The following is a 21,044-nucleotide window of genomic DNA, read 5'->3' on the forward strand; positions in this document are numbered from 1 at the left end:
CCAAAACTGCTGTCTGAGCTCTGTCCTTTTCAACTGCATTCAGCAAGAACTCCTTTGCTGGCCCCTGCTTACACCTTTGTATTCTCACAAAAAGTCTAACAGTCAGATCATGTCACTCCTCCACATCCACCATTTCCTATTTCGTGGGTAAACTCTAGTCTTTCCCACAAGCTTGGCTGAATGAGAACAAATAGATTGCCAGGTATTTCTCCAGCAAAAATGGGTTGATTTGGGGTTGACAGAAAACTGCAATTTGGGATCTGTAATGATGATGAATAACATGCAAGTCCCTCACAGTTGGGTAAGGAGAGAATTTGTAGAGAAGAAAAGAAATTTGGGAAGGCTAGAGTAAACCCAGAATCCATGGCTTTTTGTTGGCTGAGTCCTTGGCAAGAAAGAAGCAGTCTTCTTTTTCCTGCTGGGCTCAGCTGTTGTCTCAGGGTGTGAGAGTTACCCCCTCACCCAACCCCAACCATTTCTGGTCTCCCAACTTTATTTAATTGAGCTTTCTATTTATTAAATTTTACAGCTGCAAGCTTTATGTGATCTGTGTTCTAGACACAGTTCCCTCCAGTTCATAGCATCTCCCACTGCTCTCTTCAGGGTGCATTTCACTCCAAGCACTCCCCCGCCTCAGGGTCTTCCCTCTTGTGCTTCTATCAGCCTGCACCACTTGTCTCTCATGTGGTCAAACGGTTTCTTCCCCCAGTCCTGACAGTCTTACCTGTGAGGCCTTGCCCAACCACATGATACAGAATAGCAAATCTCTCTCATATGCTCTCATATCACTTTCACGAGATATCCCATCATATGTGTTTCCTTAGTCTCTCTCTCTCTCCACTATTGTTAACTCTCTGAGGACAGACTTGGTCCATTTCATTTCACATCCAACCTTTAGAATAGTGCCTGACATCTAGCAGAAACATAGTTTCAAATTTCCAAAAGATTTATTGAGGTACATTTGATACAATTTTATTTTTGAGTGAGTAAATGAATGAATGAATAAATAAGCAAGTGAAAAAAATTAAGGAAGCAGTTCCTTGTTCAAATAAGGTATATCCTTAGAAATTACTTGCTTGAGACTACATACAGAGATCAATAAAACAATCTTATCATGGCTCACATAATGATTAATAAGAAAACAGATTGAATTTGAGGCAAGAGCTTTAATAATAGATGATTGTGGCTTTTGAAAATCTAAAACCTGAAAGAGTTAAAGCTTAGGCAGGCAGTCCAGGGCGCTTTAAGGAAGAGGTAAACATTCTCACTCATGCTTTCCTTAAGCCTTGTACAACAATGTATCTCACCCAAGAACTGGCCTTGGAACTAATGATCACACAGTACAATGTCTTACAGAAATGCTTTTCTTAGACTCTATGTTAATGATTATAATTGTAACAAATCTTGCCTTGGAACCTGTTTCTCAAGACTTGTACCCCTGATTATACAGCAGCAGTATTATCTTGCCCAGAGACCTTGCCTGGAACCCATTCTCCCTGGTTAATCTTGTGCCAGTTATCTCAGGACGATACTTTGGGAAAAGTTCTGGTGGAATTCTTACAGCCTTGAGGTATTCTTTTTATCTATTCTCAGCAGCTAGTTGGAAAGTATATAAGGTCCTACTTAAACTAGTGAGGTGGCTACTCTCCTGCCCCCTTCTGATGTCTGTGTCAGAAGCTTTTTCTGTCACTTTCACTTTAAATGAAATCTACACAAAGCTCTGAGTGACTGAGACTGTCTTTGGTCCTAGAGTTAAATCTTCTTTGGAGGCCACGAATCTGGTGGCACCGTCCACTGCTTACTGCATAAGCTATCATCTTGGGGGCTTCCCCAGGATCTTCAAGACAAGGTAAGAATACTCAGAGCTGAGACTCCTTTGCTTTTTTACTGTAAAGTCTCTACTAACTCAGAAGCATATGGACCAAACTTCTTTTGCTGGTCAGCTTTTTCTGGTCTCTCTGACCATTTCACAGCTGCTTGGGGGAATTAAAACTACCAACCTAGTGTGCCAGACTATAGACTTTCAGGGGACTTGCAATCCATGCTGTTATTGTGTTTTTCTAGCCAAACCCCCATTCCAAGTTTTACAGGACACTGCAGGCAGGAACACATTAGGGGGCTATCTGGAGCTCTAGCTCCAGGCACATCTCTCTGACTGGAAATCATCATCCTGACCCCAGAGACCCAGAGGCAAGTTCTTATCATGGCTGTGTCTCCAGACTATATGGACGGAGGCATTGCTGGTAAGCATGAGACTCCTAAGGACATGGTTTGGGGAACTCCAGATTTGGGCAGATTGGAAATGCAGCTGGCTTCTTCCCTTAGTAGCGCTAGCTCTTAGAGGACCAGAGAAAGCCCTCTGTTGGCTCTTGTCTCAATTCCTTAGATATTCTTTTTGTACAGTCCACTGGACAGGAATAGAAATGTTGGCCTTGACACACCATGAACATGAAAGATTATTTTTTTCCCTCTAGGGCCAGCTCTCCATCACCTCCTTTGTTATCACATAGACTGGTGTGATGACACTCAGAAGGGACATCTTGGGTTTTTGTTCATCCCCTTATGACTCACCACTTCCGCTGCGGTCTGGGATATGCTCAGGAATGTGCGCAGGCATACAGAAGGACGCTTCCCCCTAGCAGTCTTAGCTTGGGAGACATTCTGGAAGGTTACTGCGCTCCACCCCAGGTGGCACCAGAGAAAAAGGGGAAATCAGGCCAAAGTTTAAATGGTGAGGAACTGGACATCAGTCTGGGATGCCATCACGTCTACCCCTGGGGCACTGCTACCCCTCCTGGGTGGTAGATCGAGGAGGGACGGCGGTAGGACACCTGCGTCGGTAAGAGATGGGTTAACTCGGCCAGGGAAGGAAGCTTCGGTAGAATGCCTGTCGCTGCCCTCATCTAGCAGCAGCAGCAGCAGCAGCCCCCATCTAGAGCAGGGAGGGACACCTCCAGTAGAAAAAAGCCACCGCACTCCGTGCCACTTTTTTCTCTCTTACAGATGGGAGCTAGCAGTTCGAGCCACCCCCTTTGAATTGTATGTTGAAACACTAGGATATGTTTGATCTCCAGAGCCTAAAAAGGCCCTTACATACAGGCTGTCTTTGCTTTAAGAGAGAGCCTTACCTTCCCAGAGAGACCATCCCTGCTGGGACAACACCTTATCAGTCAGTCCACCAACCCCTGTCATCAGAGCCAATTTGAACACACTCTGGTTTAACTTTTAGCTATGAAACTATGACTACAAAAAGGAGAGATGGCATTTCTGACACTAAATGGCCGTGATATTCTTTAGACTCTGGAGAAAACTGGTTAAAATGAAATCTTTTTGAAATCGCAAGATTATTTCTTTTCACATGTGCAATTAGGAAAAAACTGACTTGTTAAAATACTTTTTTTGGAGCTCTATTCCTGCCTGAAAAAAACATGCCTGGGAAAAAACCTGAAGCTAACTCTTATCATGTCCTTGAGATTCACAGCCCACTCTGTCTGGAATTCCAGCCATGAGCAAATCAGTAGAATTTCAAGCCAAGGGGCAGGGGTGGGGGGTGGGATGGAGGGCAAAGAAACATTTTAAATTTCAAGCAGAGAACCGTGGGGTCTTTTGATTTATATGTGTCTCAGTGTGTGTCTTCGTCTTTGGGCAATATTGCTGAAGGTTAATTGGCCTAAAGAGAAGCATTTACAAATCAAACAATTCTAAATTCAAGAAAAATATACTATGAATTACTATTATGAATTTCAGGCTTGTGTGAACTGGGGAACATTTACAATTGAATTGATACCTGATATTAATGTTTATTTATTGACTTTGCGAAAATACTTCTGTAACTGACATAGCTTTGGGTGATTTATGTTTACCAATCTACAGAATGATGATATAAAGTACAGTTCATGGTTGCTGAAGGAAAGTAGGACGTGTGTTTTCAATAAAAAGTTCTAACAAGTAGAATTACATTCTGTTCAGGGAAAAGGAAGTAAATCTGAACTTATAGGTGGCTGGTCTCTGAGTGGGCAAATACAAAATATAAAAGGTTTGTGACAAATAAAAAAGGTTTGTGGTAGGTAGAAGAGAGTTTTGTGCATGATACAAATCTCTTAAGTCATTCAGTTCAGTTCAGTTGCTCAGTCGTATTTGGCTCTTTGTGACCCCATGAATTGGAGCATGCCAGGTCTCCCTGCCCATCACCAACTCCCAGAGTTCACTCAAACTCACATCCATCGAGTCAGTGATGACATCCAGCCATCTCATCCTCTGTTGTCCCCTTCTCCTCCTGCCCCCAATCCCTTCTAGCATCAGGGTCTTTTCTACTGAGTCAGTTCTTCACATGAGGTGGCCAAAGTACTAGAGTTTCAGCTTTAACATCATTCCTTCCAATGAATATTCAGGACGGATCTCCCTTAGGATGGACTGGTTGGATCTCCTTGCAGTCTAAGGGACTCTCAAGAATCTTCTCCAACACCACAGTTCAAAAGCATCAATTCTTCAGTGCTCAGCTTTCTTCACAGTCAAACTCTCACATCCATACATGACCACTGGAAAAACCAAAGCCTTGACTAGACGGACCTTTGTTGGCAAAGTAATGTCTCTGCTTTTGAATATGCTATCTAGGTTGGTCATAACTTTCCTTCCAAGGAGTAAGCATCTTTTAATTTCATGGCTGCAATCACCATCTGCAGTGATTTGGGAACCCCCAAAAATAAAGTCTGACGCTGTTTCCCCATCTATTTCCCATGAAGTGATGGGACCAGATGCTTAGTTTTCTGAATGTTGAGCTTTAAGCTAACTTCTTCGCTTTCCTCTTTCACTTTCATCAAGAGGCACTTTAGTTCTTCTTCACTTTCTGCCATAAGGGTGGTGTCATCTGCATATCTGAGGTTATTGATATTTCTCCCAGCAATCTTGATTCCAGCTTGTGTTTCTTCCAGCCCAGCATTTCTCATGATGTGCTCTGCATATAAATTAAATAAGCAGGGTGACAATATACAGCCTTGATGTATTCCTTTTCCTATTTGGAACCAGTCTGTTGTTCCATGCCCAGTTCTAACTGTTGCTTCCTGACCTGCATATAGGTTTCTCAAGAGGCAGGTCAGGTGGTCTGGTATTCCCATCTCTTAAAGAATTTTCCACAGTTTATTGATATCTACACAGTCATAGGCTTTGGCATAGTCAATAACGCAGAAATAGGTGTTCTTCTGGAACTATCTTGCTTTTTCGATGATCCAGCGGATGTTGGCAATTTGATCTCTGGTTCCTCTGCCTTTTCTAAAACCAGCTTGAACATCTGGAAGTTCATGGTTCATGTATTGCTGAAGCCTGGCTTGGAAAATTTTGAGCATTACTTTACTAGCGTGAGATGAGCGCAATTGTGTGGTAGTTTGAGCATTCTTAAGTCATTAAACTGCCTTTTATTGATACTTTGACTCTGAATAACTATTGTTTCACAGTGAATGTAAAGTGGTACCAAACTAGAATTTGTTTTTCTCTCCCCTTTAAAAGAACAAAGTCTTCTTGGAATATGGCTTTTGATAACAGACTACATAAATTTCTTTGTCTTCAAGTGACTCATAGTTGCTTTTTAAATCTTTTGTTACTTTGATAAAATGAAGAGTGTTATTTCATAATGATCTATGGAGACTATGGCACACATAGATAAAACTCATTCTGCTTCTACATTCTGCTTCTAACCCCTCATCAGGGAATTTAAAATGGATAAACAATGGGTATAAACCAAACAGTCAGGGCTATGGGAGGTTCAAGACAGCTGCTTGGCTTTTCCCAGTTCCCTGACAAGCCCCACTTTTATTCGATAAGATAAAGCCTTTCCTGGCTTCAGGGTTAATATCTCACAAGAGAGGAAAAAAAATGGTTAAAATGTGTTTTCTGCAATTTCCAGTGATTGAGACAATCATTTTGCTCGACAGGTCATACAGACATTGGCATAAGGAACTTCACGAGCTTCTTGGAGACTATTATTTTCACTGGCATCCTCGATCATCAGGCAAGGACGGCAGAACAAAGGGATCAGTTACATGGGATTGAATAAACTGCTAAATATGATTACAATTTTCATAACTTTTTGTCTGACATACTACTGGCTTCTAATCTTTGTTTACAGATATAAAGAAACTCTTCTCCTCAAGTTACTAATGGTTTAAAACAATTTAGTGATTTACACCAGTTGGTAAAATTATAACTTTTTTCTCTCTGCCTCATCTCTCCAGAACTTGGAGCCTTATCAGATATAAACATCCAAATATACTGGGGAGCTCTAAAAGAAAAATGCACCCAACTGATGTCAGGCCTATGGCAGCCATTATGTGTTCCAATGAATATTAAGTTCTAGTTTTGTTAATTAAGGTCTGTATATACTAAGATTCACTTCTGAGACAGTTCCTTATGGTTATGTTATATTGGCAAGTGGTTTAATTATTACAAAAGGCATTCTGAGTTTTTTTCTAAAGCTTATCTCAGTAACCAGTCTTTGAATAAAGATCAGATGCTCAGAGAAGGCACCGCCGACCCACTCCAATACTCTTGCTTGGAAACTCCCATGGACAGAGGAGCCTGGTGGGCTGTAGTCCATAGGGTCACAAAGAGTCGGACACGACTGAGTGACTTCAGTTTCACTTTTCACTTTCATGCATTGGAGAAGGAAATGGCAACCCACTCTAGTGTTCTTGCCTGGAGAATCACAGGGATGGGGGAGCCTGGTGGGCTGCCGTCTATGGGGTTGCACAGAGTCTGACACGACTGACGTGACTTAGCAGCAGCAGCAGCAGCAGCAGCAGCAGATGCTCCAAGATCTACAATCAGGAGATTAACAACTGGCCAGAGTCATTTAACAAACTAACTCAGATGACCTGGAGATGTCACTGGGCTATACCTAATGGAAGTTCTTGACTTAAGCTCTTATGATTTTACTATTCAGTTCAGTTCAATTCAGTTGCTCAGTCATGTCCGACTCTTTGCGACCCCATGAACCGCAGCATACCAGGCCTCCCTTTCCATCACCAACTCCTGGAGTCCACCCAAAACCATGTTCACTGAGTCAGTGATGCCATCCAACCATCTCATCCTCTGTCGTCCCCTTCTCCTCATGCCCTCAATCTTTCCCAGCATCAGGTCTTTTCCAATGAGTCAGCTCTTTGCATCAGGTGGCCAAAGTACTGGAGTTGCAGCTTCAACATCAGTCCTTCCAATGAACACCCAGGATTGATTGATCTCCTTTAGGATGGACTGGTTGGATCTCCTTGCAGTCCAAGGGACTCTCAAGAGTCTTCTCCAAGACCATAGTTCAAAAACATCCGTTTTTCTGCACTCAGCTTTCTTTATAATCCAACTCTCACATCCATATATGATCACTGGAAAAACCATAGCCTTGACTATTACTACTAACTAAATTGTTTTCTATACTGCTTGTTGAAAAGTGTTGTCCCTTACACTATCAAGTGTGTGACTGGGCCACTGATATAATGATGGTGTACAGTTCCGTATGAAATTCATAATTACAATGGTGTGACTCTGTATATGAGAAGAAGCAACAAGAGGGAATGTTTTCCTGGACCAACAGACTAGTGAGACAGGTGTGGTCCAGAGACTTTTGCTACTCACAGGGCCTAGTCCAGTAACAGCACACCTAGTGACCTATTAGCGAAATCTTCAACAGACCTGGGAATGAGCCTTCCCAGCACCGTGGGACAAGATGGTCATGAAATGCCCTCCGAACCACGGGCAAACTCATGGCCTTAAAGGGGCCCTGTGACTGGAAACTGGCACTTGCCATCTGCCTCTACAAAGATTAAATCATGGGCACTACAGCTGCTGACCTTCAACATCTCCTGAATGGAATTCAGGGTGAAAATCAGAAATTAGACACTCACTCTGTGCTTTGAAAAAAATGGACAAAACAGGCCTTCAGATAGTTAGATATTTTCAGGTAAAGATTTCTTGAGCCCAAATTCTTGCAGCTTCTCATACCTAGAAAAGCACTGAAATTGTTAATGGTGGCAACTACTTTGGCTTATATGTTAATACCACAATAAGAGGCTAAAGCCTACCTGGACAAACTTAGACAGCTGGCTACCTGGCTATAAGTCTCCCTAAAACAGCCATCTACATTGGGGTTCAGACTCATTCTTCTAAAAAGAAATGGTAAGATTTACTTTGTTTGTTAAGATTCAGGTTGTCACTCTTTCAACTACTTCTAACTGGGTTTGTTATACCTACATTCAAAATGTGTATGAACATGCCAGATGGCTCCATTCTTATAAACAGGGCAGCCCAAGAGTTGACTCTATCTAGACCAGGATCAAAGTTACTACCAAATGTGACCTGATTCTTACTCTTGCTTGGACCGCTAACTACAATAATTCTTTTACTGATTATTAGTCTCTGCCTTTTTAATCTACTTGTCTAGTCTGTTCTTTCTAAAGGGTACTGTGGCTTCCCAGACAAAGCAAAGGTGATGAAGCACTTCCGGTCACGCTTCAAAATGGACTCCCCTGATGCTCAACTCTCATCACAGATACAATTTTGATCTATAGGCTCTCCTTGGTGGAAAACTATCTCGACTGTAATAATTGTAATCATCTTATTCTTGCTATTTGCTCCTTATATGTGTAACTGTATAATGAATTTTGTATCTACACGGCTTGAGGCATTTAAGTTACAAATGGCTGTTCAAGCTCCTGTGATTGCCACAGCCTCCTCCAACTATTACTTGGGGCCCCTGGATCAGAGATCCTCAATATGAGGGTAAGGAGAATATGTTGCCTCCACAACTTAGGGTCTGTGCCCCTTACCAGCAGGAAGAAGTTACAGAAAGCTGTCTCTGCCCCTTTCCCTGGCAACCATATTCTGCTAAAAGAAAACGGGAGGAATGAAAGAGTTAAAGCGTAGGCAGGCAGTCCAAGGCCCTTTAAGGAGGAGATGAACATTCTCCCTCATTCTTTCCTTATGCCTCGTGCAACAACATATCTTGCCCGAGAACTGGCCTTTCTTTAGAAGCTAATGATCACACAGGACAATGTCTTACTCACAGAAATGCTTTTCTTAGGCTCTATGTTCATGATTATAATTCTAACCATCTTGCCTGGGAACCTGTTCCTCAAGAGGTAGCCCTGATTACACAGCAACAGTATATCTCACCCAGAGTCAGTTGCCCAGAACTGTTCTCCTTGGCTAATCTTGTGCCAAAGTTATCTCAGGATGTATGCCTTGAGAAAGGGTTTGATGGACTTCTTACAACCTTGAGGTATTCTTTTTATCTATTTTCAACATCAAGTTGAGAAGTATATGAGGCCTGGCTTAAACTAGTGAGGTGGGTACTCTCCTCCCCCCTTCTGATATCTATATCAGAAGCTTTTTCTGTCACTTTCTCTTTAAATAAAATCTACACAAAGCTTTGAGTGACTGAGACTGTCTTTGGTCCAGGAGTTAAATCTTCTTCTTTGGAGACCACGAATCTGGTGGCACAATTCGCCATTCACTGCATAAGCTATTAAACCAAGCTATCTGTGTTGATGTTGTTACTTTCAACCTTGTAGTTAGTAGTTATTTATTTACAAGGAATAAACAATGGTGTTACCTCAAAAATCCATAGTTAATGCAATATTTTTTTCCTGAGTTCTGAAGAAAACACAGGCCTTTCCCATAAGAATTAAATAATTATATATATATACATAGAAAGACTACACAGACTACCGCCTTCTAGTGTAAGGAGTGTAATCACGAAGTGTGGCCCAAGGACCAGCAGCCTCAGCATCACCTGGGAGCTGAATAAAAGTGCAGAGTATAGACCTTACCTTGACCTCCAGACTTGGAATCTGCATTTGAACAGGTAATTCTCAGGAATATTTAAATTTGGGAAGCACTATGCCAAGTATCTTTTGGTCTACTCTAGAAGGTCTGTGCAGGCTAATTTTGTTTGCTGAGAGTTTTGCCTGGGGATTCAGAGCCCCATGTACCTATACTCCAAAAACAGAAGGGGGAGCCCTAATCCCCCCATTTCCAGATCTGGTTAGAGTTGATTCTTGTTCTTTGTCGGACAGTCTGGTGGGGTTACGTGGAGTAGAAGCAGCAGCATCAGGAGAGAAGGGAAACCGAAAAATCTGCTGCCCCCTGTTGGTGGGAATGGGGAAGTCAAGGAGTCTGGCAGAGCCTGGGGCTTCTCAGAGGTATTGAGGATAGAATCAGACCAGGAAGGAAATAGAAAGGGAAACTAGGGAAGAACAGAGTCAAGATTTTATACTTCTACTTCTGCTTTTTGTTTTGAGTCTCTCTGGTTATTTTTCATCTTTCAAAATAATTTCCCCTACATTTTTTCTTTCTCTTTTTTCTTCTCTGAAAAATATAATAGTAATATCTTATACATAGCATGATACTATACACTACCTGGTACATAATAGAACAATATTTTATAGAAAGCAACTTTATAGAATGTTTTGCAAATGAGAAATATTCCATACCTTTCTCACATTTTCCGTGCTGTGTGCTCAGTTGCTCAGTCGTGACCAACTCTTCGTGAACCTATGGACTATAGCCTGCCACACTCCTCTGTCCATGAGATTCTCTAGGCAAGAATGCTGGAGTGGGTTGCCATGCCCTCCTCCAGGGGATCTTCCCAACCCAAGGATCGAACCCACGTCTTTTAGTCTTTTGCATTGGCAAGCAGATTCTTTATCACTAGCTTGGATTATCATTAAAAGTAGTTCTTGTTTCCATTCATTTGGGCAAATTTTGGAGGGTTTTCTTGTGCACAAAATCATCTTCATTATTGCCACCGTGAGGGTGGAGTTACTGTTGTTCAGTTTCTCAGCTTTGTCCGACTCTTTGCAAAAATACTGCAAAACTGAAGTGGCCCATAAGCTTGGTAGCCAAGACACACAAAAGATGATATTTTCCTCTTCTAAATGGGATTGCTGACAAGCTGAAACAAAAGCCTGAGAGAAAATTATTCAAAGCTTTTTGGGACTCCCCAAGATGTCAGACCTCCTGACTGCATGTCTAACTTACTTTGATTATGGGTCTTTACCTGAAGATTCCATGAAAAAAAAGAGAGGCCTTCTGGGATCAGCCTGAACTATAGATTTAGACGATGAACAAAAATGTGCTTTAGATTCTTCAGTTACCGAAACTGAATAACTCTTATTTTCTTGAAAACAGATAAAAACAGTAGAATCATAAAATTTATATAACGTTGAAATAAATGCTTAAACATTGTACTCCCATTTTTCTTCACTTCAGGTTTGTTTCAGTTCTCAAACATCATAAAATCTATAGGAGCAAAAAAAAAAAAAAATCTATAGGAGCAGTGACTTTTTTTGAACGAAAGGATAATCTGGGTTTTTGTTGTTGTTGACAAGGTCTCACACTTTATTGGAAGTGGACACTGCTCAGGAATGACTCTAAGTCACTTAGTCAAGTCAGGATTTGCCAGCTTTTTAGTTTTGTCTCCTGTAGAGTCAGCACGGTCAGAAGAGAAGGTAGGAAGAAGAGATACTCAGCCAGCCCAGCCCCAGGTCTCGTTGCTGAGAACAGAAAGTGTTCTTAGGTAGGTCAGAACAGAGGCGATGGGAAAAGGCTTTCAGGAGTGAATATGACTCCCAAGACACAGTTTAAAAAAAAAAAAAAAAAAGGCCAGGGACCAGGAATCTGAAGAGGCAGGTGATGAGAGTGGAATCCTGCCAAGTGGCCAGACCTAGGGATTAGGTTCCAGAACCAAGGAATCAAAAAGCAGATAGACAGGAGTGGATGTCATGCCTAGACTCTCAGCCCAAGGTGAGCAAAATCTGACTGTGTTTTTCAGGTTTTAACCCAGGTGAAGTTGGATAAAACTGTTCACTTATGATTGTTCTTTATAAAGTTGCAGGCACTCTGTAGCGAACATTCTCCACCCCTCCGTTCTAAGGGAGCTGTTGTAACTGTTGAACAAGTAGAGACAGAGCTGGATGTCAGCCCTCAGCTCCCACCTTAGCCAGTGAACAACTTACATAAGTGTGCACAGTAGTAAGAAGAAACCTCCCTAATTGTGGCAAAAAAGCTACTGTCATGATGTGGCTTACACATTTAATTTTTTAGTATATTGCTGTGCTGATGGGAATAATGTTTTTCTTGAAAGCATAAGAGATTAGTAAAAGAAAATTAAATGCCAAGGAAAGCTGAAAATAAAGTGCATTGTTGCAATCAATGAGTCACAGTTCCAGGCAAAGCCTTTGAAGTTGTCATGACTTGTAGCTTCCACTCAGACACAGCATGAGTGAGAGGAAAAAACCATGGCTGTGTATCAGCCCCAGAAGACAAGGCAGCTAAACTGACCTCTGAGCTGTAGCATGAGCAACTCTGGTAGCCACGTGGTGACCAGCGACATTTGTTCTCCAGAACCCCTGAGAGAGCACCAAAACCCAAGCAACTTCTTTCAAGAGGAATCAAGAGGGAAACGTTTCCAGAGCAGAAGAGCAGTATCTCTTCTAGAAGAGATACTTTCAAAATTGGGGAGATTATTTTCACACTATAATCCAGGGCTGCTTCTTATTCTGCTTTTACTTTACTTCTCTGACTCTGTTCATTCATTTATTCAACCAATATTTATTGAGTATTTACCGAATCAGGTACTAAGGTGGTAGTGAGAAAAACAGGCAGGGTCCCTCTGTCATAAGCCCCTCAACGGGAAGCAGGCAGCCGATAAGACAACACGAACGTGGCACGGTAGCCACGATCATGCTTCAGAGGGGAGGTGCCTGACGCACTGACGGTGCAAGAGAGGATTTTAGCGGGTAGAGAGCTCAGCTCAGGCTCCCAGGACAGGAATTTGCAGGAAAAGCAGGCGAGAAGCAGTGGGAGGGAAGTTTACAAACAGAAGGACAGTAAGAGACAAATTCCCTTCAATATCCCTCAACATTTCAGCTCTTAACACTTTATTCCTAGTTTCTTGAGAACATAGAGACATGGTTCAGTAGAAAAACCCTGGAACCTAGAGTTAGTTGGTCTCATACTAACCCTGTAATAATACTCACACAGCTTTGAACAAGTTACTGAGATTTTCTGAGCCTCAGTTTTGTAACTGATAAAATAGAAATGATAAAACCCAGCACACAATAAAAGTTAGCTCCCTTCCCCATAGACTAATTTTCATAATCTGTCTGATACCCAATGTCTTTGTTGAAAAATAGTAGTAAAAATTATACCTATTCTAGGGAATTGAAATTTAAGTGGGTTTACTCGTAAACTCTAAAGCATTATATAATTATCAGGTAACATTAATCACTTATAAAATATTTGTGAGGCCTGCTATCCTCCAGATCCTGTGAGAGCTATTGGAGAAATGGAAGGTTGACTGAGGCATAACCTTGCTCTCAGGAGAGAGTTGCTAAAACAGAAATCCATTCTTTCCCTTGATCCAGAGAGAAAAGGCAGCAAGGACAGAAGGAACGGACTCTGTGGCCTGCACAGGCATGCGATTCCTGGCACTTGGCCCTCCCTGGGGGATACCCGATCCCTTCCCTCTAGTCATCAAATGACCTAAGGGCCTCAGGGAGAGGGTTGCATGGATTTTCGAATCTTCAAAATAAGCAGACAAAGGAATCTTCCATCAAACAAAAAATTACCTGAGAGCCATAGGGAAGTAGTTACTCTGGCTAATGGAGGAGGTTTTCAAAGATGAAGAGAGAAAAACAGATCTCTGTGTGTCTAGTAAAAGTGGATGGAAAAACCCAGATTCTCTGATTCCCAGCCAGCCAGCCCTCCTTCTTTGAAGCTCCTTTTGCCTTATTTTCCTATTCCTTTTGAGAAGACATAAAATAAGTAAGGGGTGGAAGATTTCTTGCCCAACCATGATTCAGGAGGAAGCCCAGCCACAGAACAGGCAAGTGTGGCATCGCCTAGAGAAAAAGGACTTGCAGAGACAGGTCTCTTTTAGATCCACCCTAGATTTTGCAAAGAAGGCACCTCCTTCATCACAGACTCTAAGCCCTTCCAAGTTCAGGAAGAAATTATCTGCTTCGCCATTAACAACTTGGCACAATGTACCTGGCAGGACCAGTGTGAATGAATTGGAGGTTTTTCTCAACATGACCCACAGGGACAGTGAAGGTCCTGTTTGCAGCCTGAAATTTGTGACTCTCCTGGTGGCCTTAAGTCCAGAATTCCTCTTCCTGGGAGCTGGACTGCAGCTTCGAGACAATGGGTACGATGGATTACTTGTTGCAGTCAATCCTCAGGTATCTGAGGATCAGAACCTCATCCCAAACATTAAGGTGAGTGGTGTATATGAAACTGAAACTATCATCTTATTCATATAGACCTTTAGCCTTCTTTACGGAATTAACAACCCTGCCTAGTTTGTATCTGAGCAGCAGAGGAAAGGGGTGTTTCTCAAACATAGCAACAAAAATTATAATTACAGCCAAGCCAACTCATTCACCTAATTCTATGTAGTCTCAGCTTACATACTGTTTACCTAGCCCCCTTCTATCTATTGTTGGTTATTACTAATTTTAGCTTTTGTGTTTAATGACTTGACCATTTTGGGGGCAGAAACTCCAAAAATAACCCATTGTGGCAACACAGACCAGATGTTTGGCTAATGAAGAAGCATGATTGTGCTTATTAAAATCATGTTGCTGAATTCCATCCTGAGGGTGGGAATTCTCAGACAGAAAGAGTCTGGATGGAGTGCCTAAGAGCAAAATTCTTTTCACCTGAATGTCCTGTGAGGTAACTTGACTATTTTCACCTTCGTATGGTAAGGTAGGCTCACAGCTCCATTACCTGAGTCTCCCTTGGTATTGCTTTAATGAAATTAGTATTGTCATAAGGCGAGGTCTTGGACATGCCCACAGGTATGACATGAAAAAGATTTGTTCGGCGCAAGCTTAGAAAGCTTTGTGAAAGCTTTTCTTTTACAAAATTGGGAAAATTATATGGGCAAGCCGAGACACACAATGTTAATGTCCTAAATTAATGTCCTAAATTAATGTCCTAATGTTAATGTCCTAAATTCTCAGATAAGCATTTGAAGTTTATTTATTTTGCTTCCAAGTTTTCCCCAAATCTAATGTTGTCTCTAAAAGAAATGCGTTCCTTCAAAATATTTTCATTATTTTTGTTACTACTTATTCAAGTATAACTAGAAAACCAAAACATTAAGAATTCACAGTGATAATATAAGCTTTTCTTTTATTTGGTTATAGGAAATGATAACTGAAGCTTCTTTTTACCTATTCAATGCTACCAAGAGAAGAGTGTTTTTCAGAAATGTAAAGATTTTAATACCTGCCACATGGAAAGCTGGTAATTACAGCAAAGTAAAACAAGAATCATACGAAAAGGTAAGAATTCAGGATTTCATTAAATGAATTCAACTGAAGAAGAAAATACAATATAATGAGTTCAAACTTTAGGCAATGACAAATCATTGATATTAATACACAAATAATACTACTGAAAAGATTGTTATGCACAAAATGTATGAAAATACATACATGTAATAAGTGAAAATTATGAAGTAAAAAATAAGCAAAATGCCATTGCCCAAGCAGCCTCACAGATGGTCTCTTTCACTTTTCAACTTACAGGGTCCTTGCATTCTGAAATTCTAGGTTAAGGACCCAGAACTAGTTTTATTCTGAGTATGAGATGGAAAGGGAACAATTCCAACTATGAGCATCCTCATTTCCCACCCTGTCAGGAGCAATAAACATGCATGTCCACACGGAAGCCTAAGCCACTCGCACATAAAAATTTGACTTTCCTATCCTGCAAGAGCACAAATCCATAGAATTTCACATTAGCCCAAGTCCAGGTCACTGATTTCGAGAAGTATGTTGAGAGAGGCAAGAAAGAAAGCAGCGTAAGAGGCATGGCTACCTTTTCTTCCCCAACCAAAAAAAAAAGAAAAAGAACTTAAGCTTCAAGGACTCTTGTAAGCTGAAAATTATAAACATCCATGGTCATGTCTGGCGCATACTGGGAACAAGCTACAAATAAATGTTAAATAAATTTGGCAAATGACTATTTGAGATTACTGTGAAAAGAGTCCTAGCAGCTACCAGAAAGGGCAGGAGCAGAGGCGTTGAGGACACAGCTCAGGGCGTCAGCAATGGGGTGGGTTCAAAATCTGTAATGACAGCTCAAATAGAAGGGCTGGATTACGGTAATTTCCCCTTTTCCTTATTTGTGTCACTTGGCATGAATTTTCCTAAGGCTGTTTTAATTCTTAGCTCTTTTTTGAAATTTATTCCTCAGTAACCGAATAATATATTAATAGCAATCTTTATAGACATTCCAGTGTCCTAAAAAACTTAAAGGGGCTCTTAAAATTATTTTATTTATAACCAAATGAAAGCATTTGATGCTTGGCCATGGAGATAAGAGAGACAGAGGCACTGGGACAAACTAAGAAGAGAGATACTGTTTATTAAACTTCAATTAAATGCCAGGCATTCTACATATATATATATAAAAAATTATTACAATATTAATATCATATTATTAAATTTTGGTGTATTATTATATTATTGTGTCTCAGTTGGTAAAGAATCCACCTGCAATGTGGGAGACCTGGGTTCGATCCCTGGGTTGGGAAGATCTCCTGGAGAACAGGACAGCCACCCACTCCAGTATTCTGGCCTAGATAATTCCATGGACTATATATTCCATGGGATCACAGAGTCGGACATGACTAAGTGACTTTCACTTTACTTCACTTCAAATGCCAGACATTATACATACATATATATATATATATATACACACACATATATGTATAATTATTACAAGATAACGTTATATTATTATATTGTTGGTGTATTATATTATATAGTATACATTCCTACATATTCCATATAACTGCTTAATTACATAATACATATATTGCTTGGTTCTCAGTCACACCTAAAATTGTTGCTGTTAGTTGCTGTTATCGAAAATTAGGAAAGTGGGGCTCAAATATAGTAAGGATTTTATCCCAAGTCAAACAGCTGGTAAATTAAGGAGCAATTTGAATTCATGCCTATTTGATTCCAAAACCTATGCTTTTTGCTCTAAGCTATGCTGGAGAAGGAAATGGCCCCCCACTCCAGTACTCTTGCCTGGAAAATCCCATGGACGGAGGAGCCTGGTAGGCTGCAGTCCATGCGGTCGCTGAGAGTTGGACACGACTCAGCGACTTCACTTTCACTTTTCACTTTCATGCATTGGAGAAGGAAATGGCAACCCACTCCAGTTGTCTTGGCTGGAGAATCCCGGGGATAGGGGAGCCTGGTGGGCTGCCGTCTGTGGGGTCGCACAGAGTCGGACATGACTGAAGCGACTTAGCAGCAGCATGCTGTCACCAGTTACCTTACACAGATGGTGTTAATCACTTTGGCCTTTAGTGGGACAAAAAAGTATTGGCTTTAACCAACAACAAAATCAGGTGGTGCTTCTTATCCTAATGGAGAAGACAAATAAATAACTAAAGCAAAGATGACTGAACAGAAAGATTGAAGGGAAGAATCACTGAATCATATATCTGCTAGATACCAATTCTTTTAATCTCCTAATGTTAACCAAGCAAGCACTTAGTGAATAATCATTATATACAGGAGCCATGTGAGGCATGACAGAGGACACAAGGAAAAGCAATATAACTCCTGTCCTTGTGAATCTACAGTCTAGTGTAGGTAGGAAGCAGAGGGCGGGGAGAGGGTTAGGAAAAGTAGGTAAAAACCAACTATGGCCTATAAGTAGAATATAACCCCAAACAGCCTGAGTATTCCATTCAATGCAGAGCACTCTTTCCTTGTTGCTTCAGGACAACTTTCCGGACATAGAAATGAGGTTTTATCTTTGTGAAGACTCTTCTAGGGCAAGACTGTAGCTCTTTCACAGGTGTTGCCTTGAAAAGTCCTTGGCCTGAATTCTTACCTTTCTAAAAATAAATGTTAATTATTATAAAAATAATTCAGGCTTATTGCAAAAAAAAAAGAACAGTATAGAAATACGGAAAATGAAAACATTACCTTCCATTATTCCTCAGTGGTGTGTACATAGACACACACACACACACACACAGCAGTACACATGTAGTACTTTTATAGTGATCATTACATATATATAGACATATATATATACACACACATCTATGAAACTGAAAGCCACTCAGTTGTGTCTGACTCTTTGCCACCCCATGGACTATATAGTCCATGGAATTCTCCTGTCCAGAATACTGGTGGGTAGCCGTTCCCTTCTCCAGGGGATCTTCCCAACCCAGGTCTCCCATACTGCAGGCGGATTCTTTACCAGCTGAGCCACAAAGGAAGCCCATACACTTATAGGATTATATTAAATCTATTGTTCCAAAATCAGCTTTAAAGAAATTAACCAGATACTCAACTTCTAAGAACAAGTCTCCAGACAACGTCTAAGAGCACGTCTTGAAACAATGTGTTATCTTTCTTCCTAAAAATGAACAATGTTGTACATAAAACTGTGTTCTCTAGATGGTTATTGGAATAGATATTTTTGTTTCCAACTTAAAATAATATGTTTTATAAATAGTAATTGAAATGGTCAGGGTACAATATGAAATATAACTTCAACAGAAAAATTGTTTTGTTGATCTGACTGGTTAAGGGAATAAAGGGACAAGGGATCAACCTACAGAAAGTTGTTCAGAAAAGGCTATAACATTTCACAGTACAGCTCTAAATGATGTATAAATGCTCTTAACATTTCTTTGAATATTTAAATTACATTTTACAGTGTATATAATATCAGAATTTTATCATGTTGACTTTTGAGAAAATTTTAATCTGGAAAATGAGTACATCAAATGACAGTAATGAAGTTTCATGGAAATCTGTTAAGTTTTTAAAATGTACACATTTTTGAAAGTGACAGATATTGGTGTTGACATTTAGTTGTGAATTCATTCTAAACTCCATCTAAAGGCATATGTTTTAAAAAAATCTGTTTTTAAATTGGGATATAGACCGCACAGGAAAAATGCACATATCTTAAATGTACAGTTCAATGTGTTTTAACAAATGTAGATATTTGTGTCACCAATATCACAGTCAAGATACATGGTATTACAAGGCATTTCTTTTAATTTAGGCAAATGTCATAGTAACTGACTGGTATGGGGCCCATGGTGATGATCCATACACCTTGCAATATAGAGGATGTGGAAAAGAGGGAAAGTATATTCATCTTACATCTGAATTTCTACTAAATGATGGCTTAACAGCTGGCTATGGATCACGAGGTAAGTGTGATCAATCAAGAAACAGACAATGGACAGCAGTATTTATAATACTGTGCTCAGTGCTGAAAGGGATTCAGAGAACTTGAAACCTGTCTGGGACTTATCATTTGGATGAGAAGATAGGCCACGTGCCCATAAAAAAGATGAGAATCAAAGTGAGCCAGAAAGGGTTAAGCACCAGATTAGTAGCCCAGACAGGGAGCAGTTTAAGAATTCAGCAAAGAGGGAAAGCATGCTGAGCCTTTGAGCTAGAGATCCCCTCCCAAGAGGATCTTTAAGGTTGACTATCATTTTGATGAGTGGAAAGAAGGGCGAGAAGAGCGGGAAGGGTATGAATAAAGCTGTGGCAGCAGAAGAACCCAGGGCGTACTTGCGAGAAGGAAGCAGCAGTCCCCACTGATGGTGCAGAGATCACGGGCAGTGAATAGTGGGAGAAAATGCTGAAATGCACATGGCGCAGGTGATGGAGAGCCTCGAAGGCCCAGATTAAGGAATCACCACTGAAGGTTTACAAGCATAGGAATGAAACCATCCAAGCAGTGTTTTCAGAAGCTGAATGTGGCTGTGTGGATAATCTGGATTCCTCAGATCAGTGAAGAAGACACTGGATTATCAAGAGAATAACTAGAAGTCTGAGCATGAGGCCATGAGACTTGAGTAAGATTGGAAGCAGTGAAAAGGCAAGGACAAAGAAGATAGTAATGAGAACAAGAAAATTTTCTCTGTGCCAAGTGCTGGGCTATTTGCCTTTCAAGTGTTGTTTTATTTAATCCTAAAAACTCTAAGGAAGGATAGTCCAGAGAGTGGAAAAATATGAAACAGAGATCAGAAGTGCTCCAGAGTGAAAGGCAACGGGTGTGTGTGTGGGCAGCAGCATTAAGGAATACATTAGGTTTTTGTCGGAAGTAAAAGACGGCAGTTTAAAGGGGAAATCCACAGGTCTGAATCTAGGTGACTGAGTGTGAGGAACGGTGGACTGTGCTTGGAAAGGCCTGGACTGTGTGGAGAAGGGCGACTGGAGTGTGACAGAGAAGTCAGTGTCGTGGGTCTGGAGACCAGCGTTTAGTGGATGCGATCTGAGAAAGAAACCGTGGTGAGAAAAAATTCAGCAAGTCGAGGGCTAGCTTTTCAGTTCTTAAATTTTGCGTTTAACTGATGTACAGTAGTGCCGTTCAAATGTTGTTTTCACTTTTACCCCCGCTTAAATCCAAACAGATTTTATTATCCTCTGTATAACTAGCAGGAAGTAGAGCCACGCACCCTGTAAAACACACTTTACAAAACACTTTATTTAAAAAAGACCTTTTTTTCCTGGTAACTATAAGGTACTGATAATCTCTGTACAAATATATGACTTCACCAGCACTTCTAAATTCCATGAGTAGGCAGAAACTTTTCCTTAACACTTTCAGCTTTAGACTGTTCCCCTCCCTTCATTTGTCCCAAGGTCCCAAAATTGCACAATAGGTCACAACCTGAGTCAATTCAGCAAACATTTCCTGCCTTCCCAGATCTTAAAAGTATTCAGTAAAGAAAGTGTACTTTGGGAGGGGACTTAATCTGGAAAATTCTAGAGAAGTCAGTTTTTTGCTGAACATTGAAAGAAATGCAAGCTTTAGAGATGTAGGGAGAAACTTATAAAGGACTTGATGCTGACGATGAGGATTTTCATGAGTAAGAGTTGGAGATAAACATGGAGAATCAGGGATATAATGAAAGAGAAAGGACCATCCAACCTGGTGAGGAGGTTCTATGATTCTTTTGGCTCCTTCCTCCCTCCCTGGCCCAAGGG

General features: G+C 40.8%; 1 protein-coding gene and 1 long non-coding RNA gene across 2 annotated transcripts in view; both read left to right on the forward strand.

Moving 5' to 3' along the window:
- Positions 1 to 1,726: 1,726 nt before the first annotated feature.
- Positions 1,727 to 6,063, forward strand: LOC114113054 (uncharacterized). The gene is made up of 2 exons (XR_006057508.2): positions 1,727 to 1,849; positions 5,928 to 6,063. It is a non-coding gene; the product is annotated as an uncharacterized LOC114113054 (long non-coding RNA).
- Positions 6,064 to 13,827: 7,764 nt separating this feature from the next.
- CLCA2 (chloride channel accessory 2) overlaps positions 13,828 to 21,044 on the forward strand; it is a 42,392-nt gene continuing 35,175 nt past the window's right edge. The window contains exons 1-3 of the mRNA XM_004002155.5: positions 13,828 to 14,258; positions 15,195 to 15,332; positions 19,102 to 19,252. Coding sequence (XP_004002204.3) covers positions 13,836 to 14,258; positions 15,195 to 15,332; positions 19,102 to 19,252 — 712 coding nt within the window. The 5' untranslated portion in view covers positions 13,828 to 13,835. The remainder of the gene's footprint in view (positions 14,259 to 15,194; positions 15,333 to 19,101; positions 19,253 to 21,044) is intronic.

This window comes from Ovis aries, chromosome 1 (assembly GCF_016772045.2).
Source record: "Ovis aries strain OAR_USU_Benz2616 breed Rambouillet chromosome 1, ARS-UI_Ramb_v3.0, whole genome shotgun sequence".
Taxonomy (NCBI): Eukaryota; Metazoa; Chordata; class Mammalia; order Artiodactyla; family Bovidae; genus Ovis; species Ovis aries.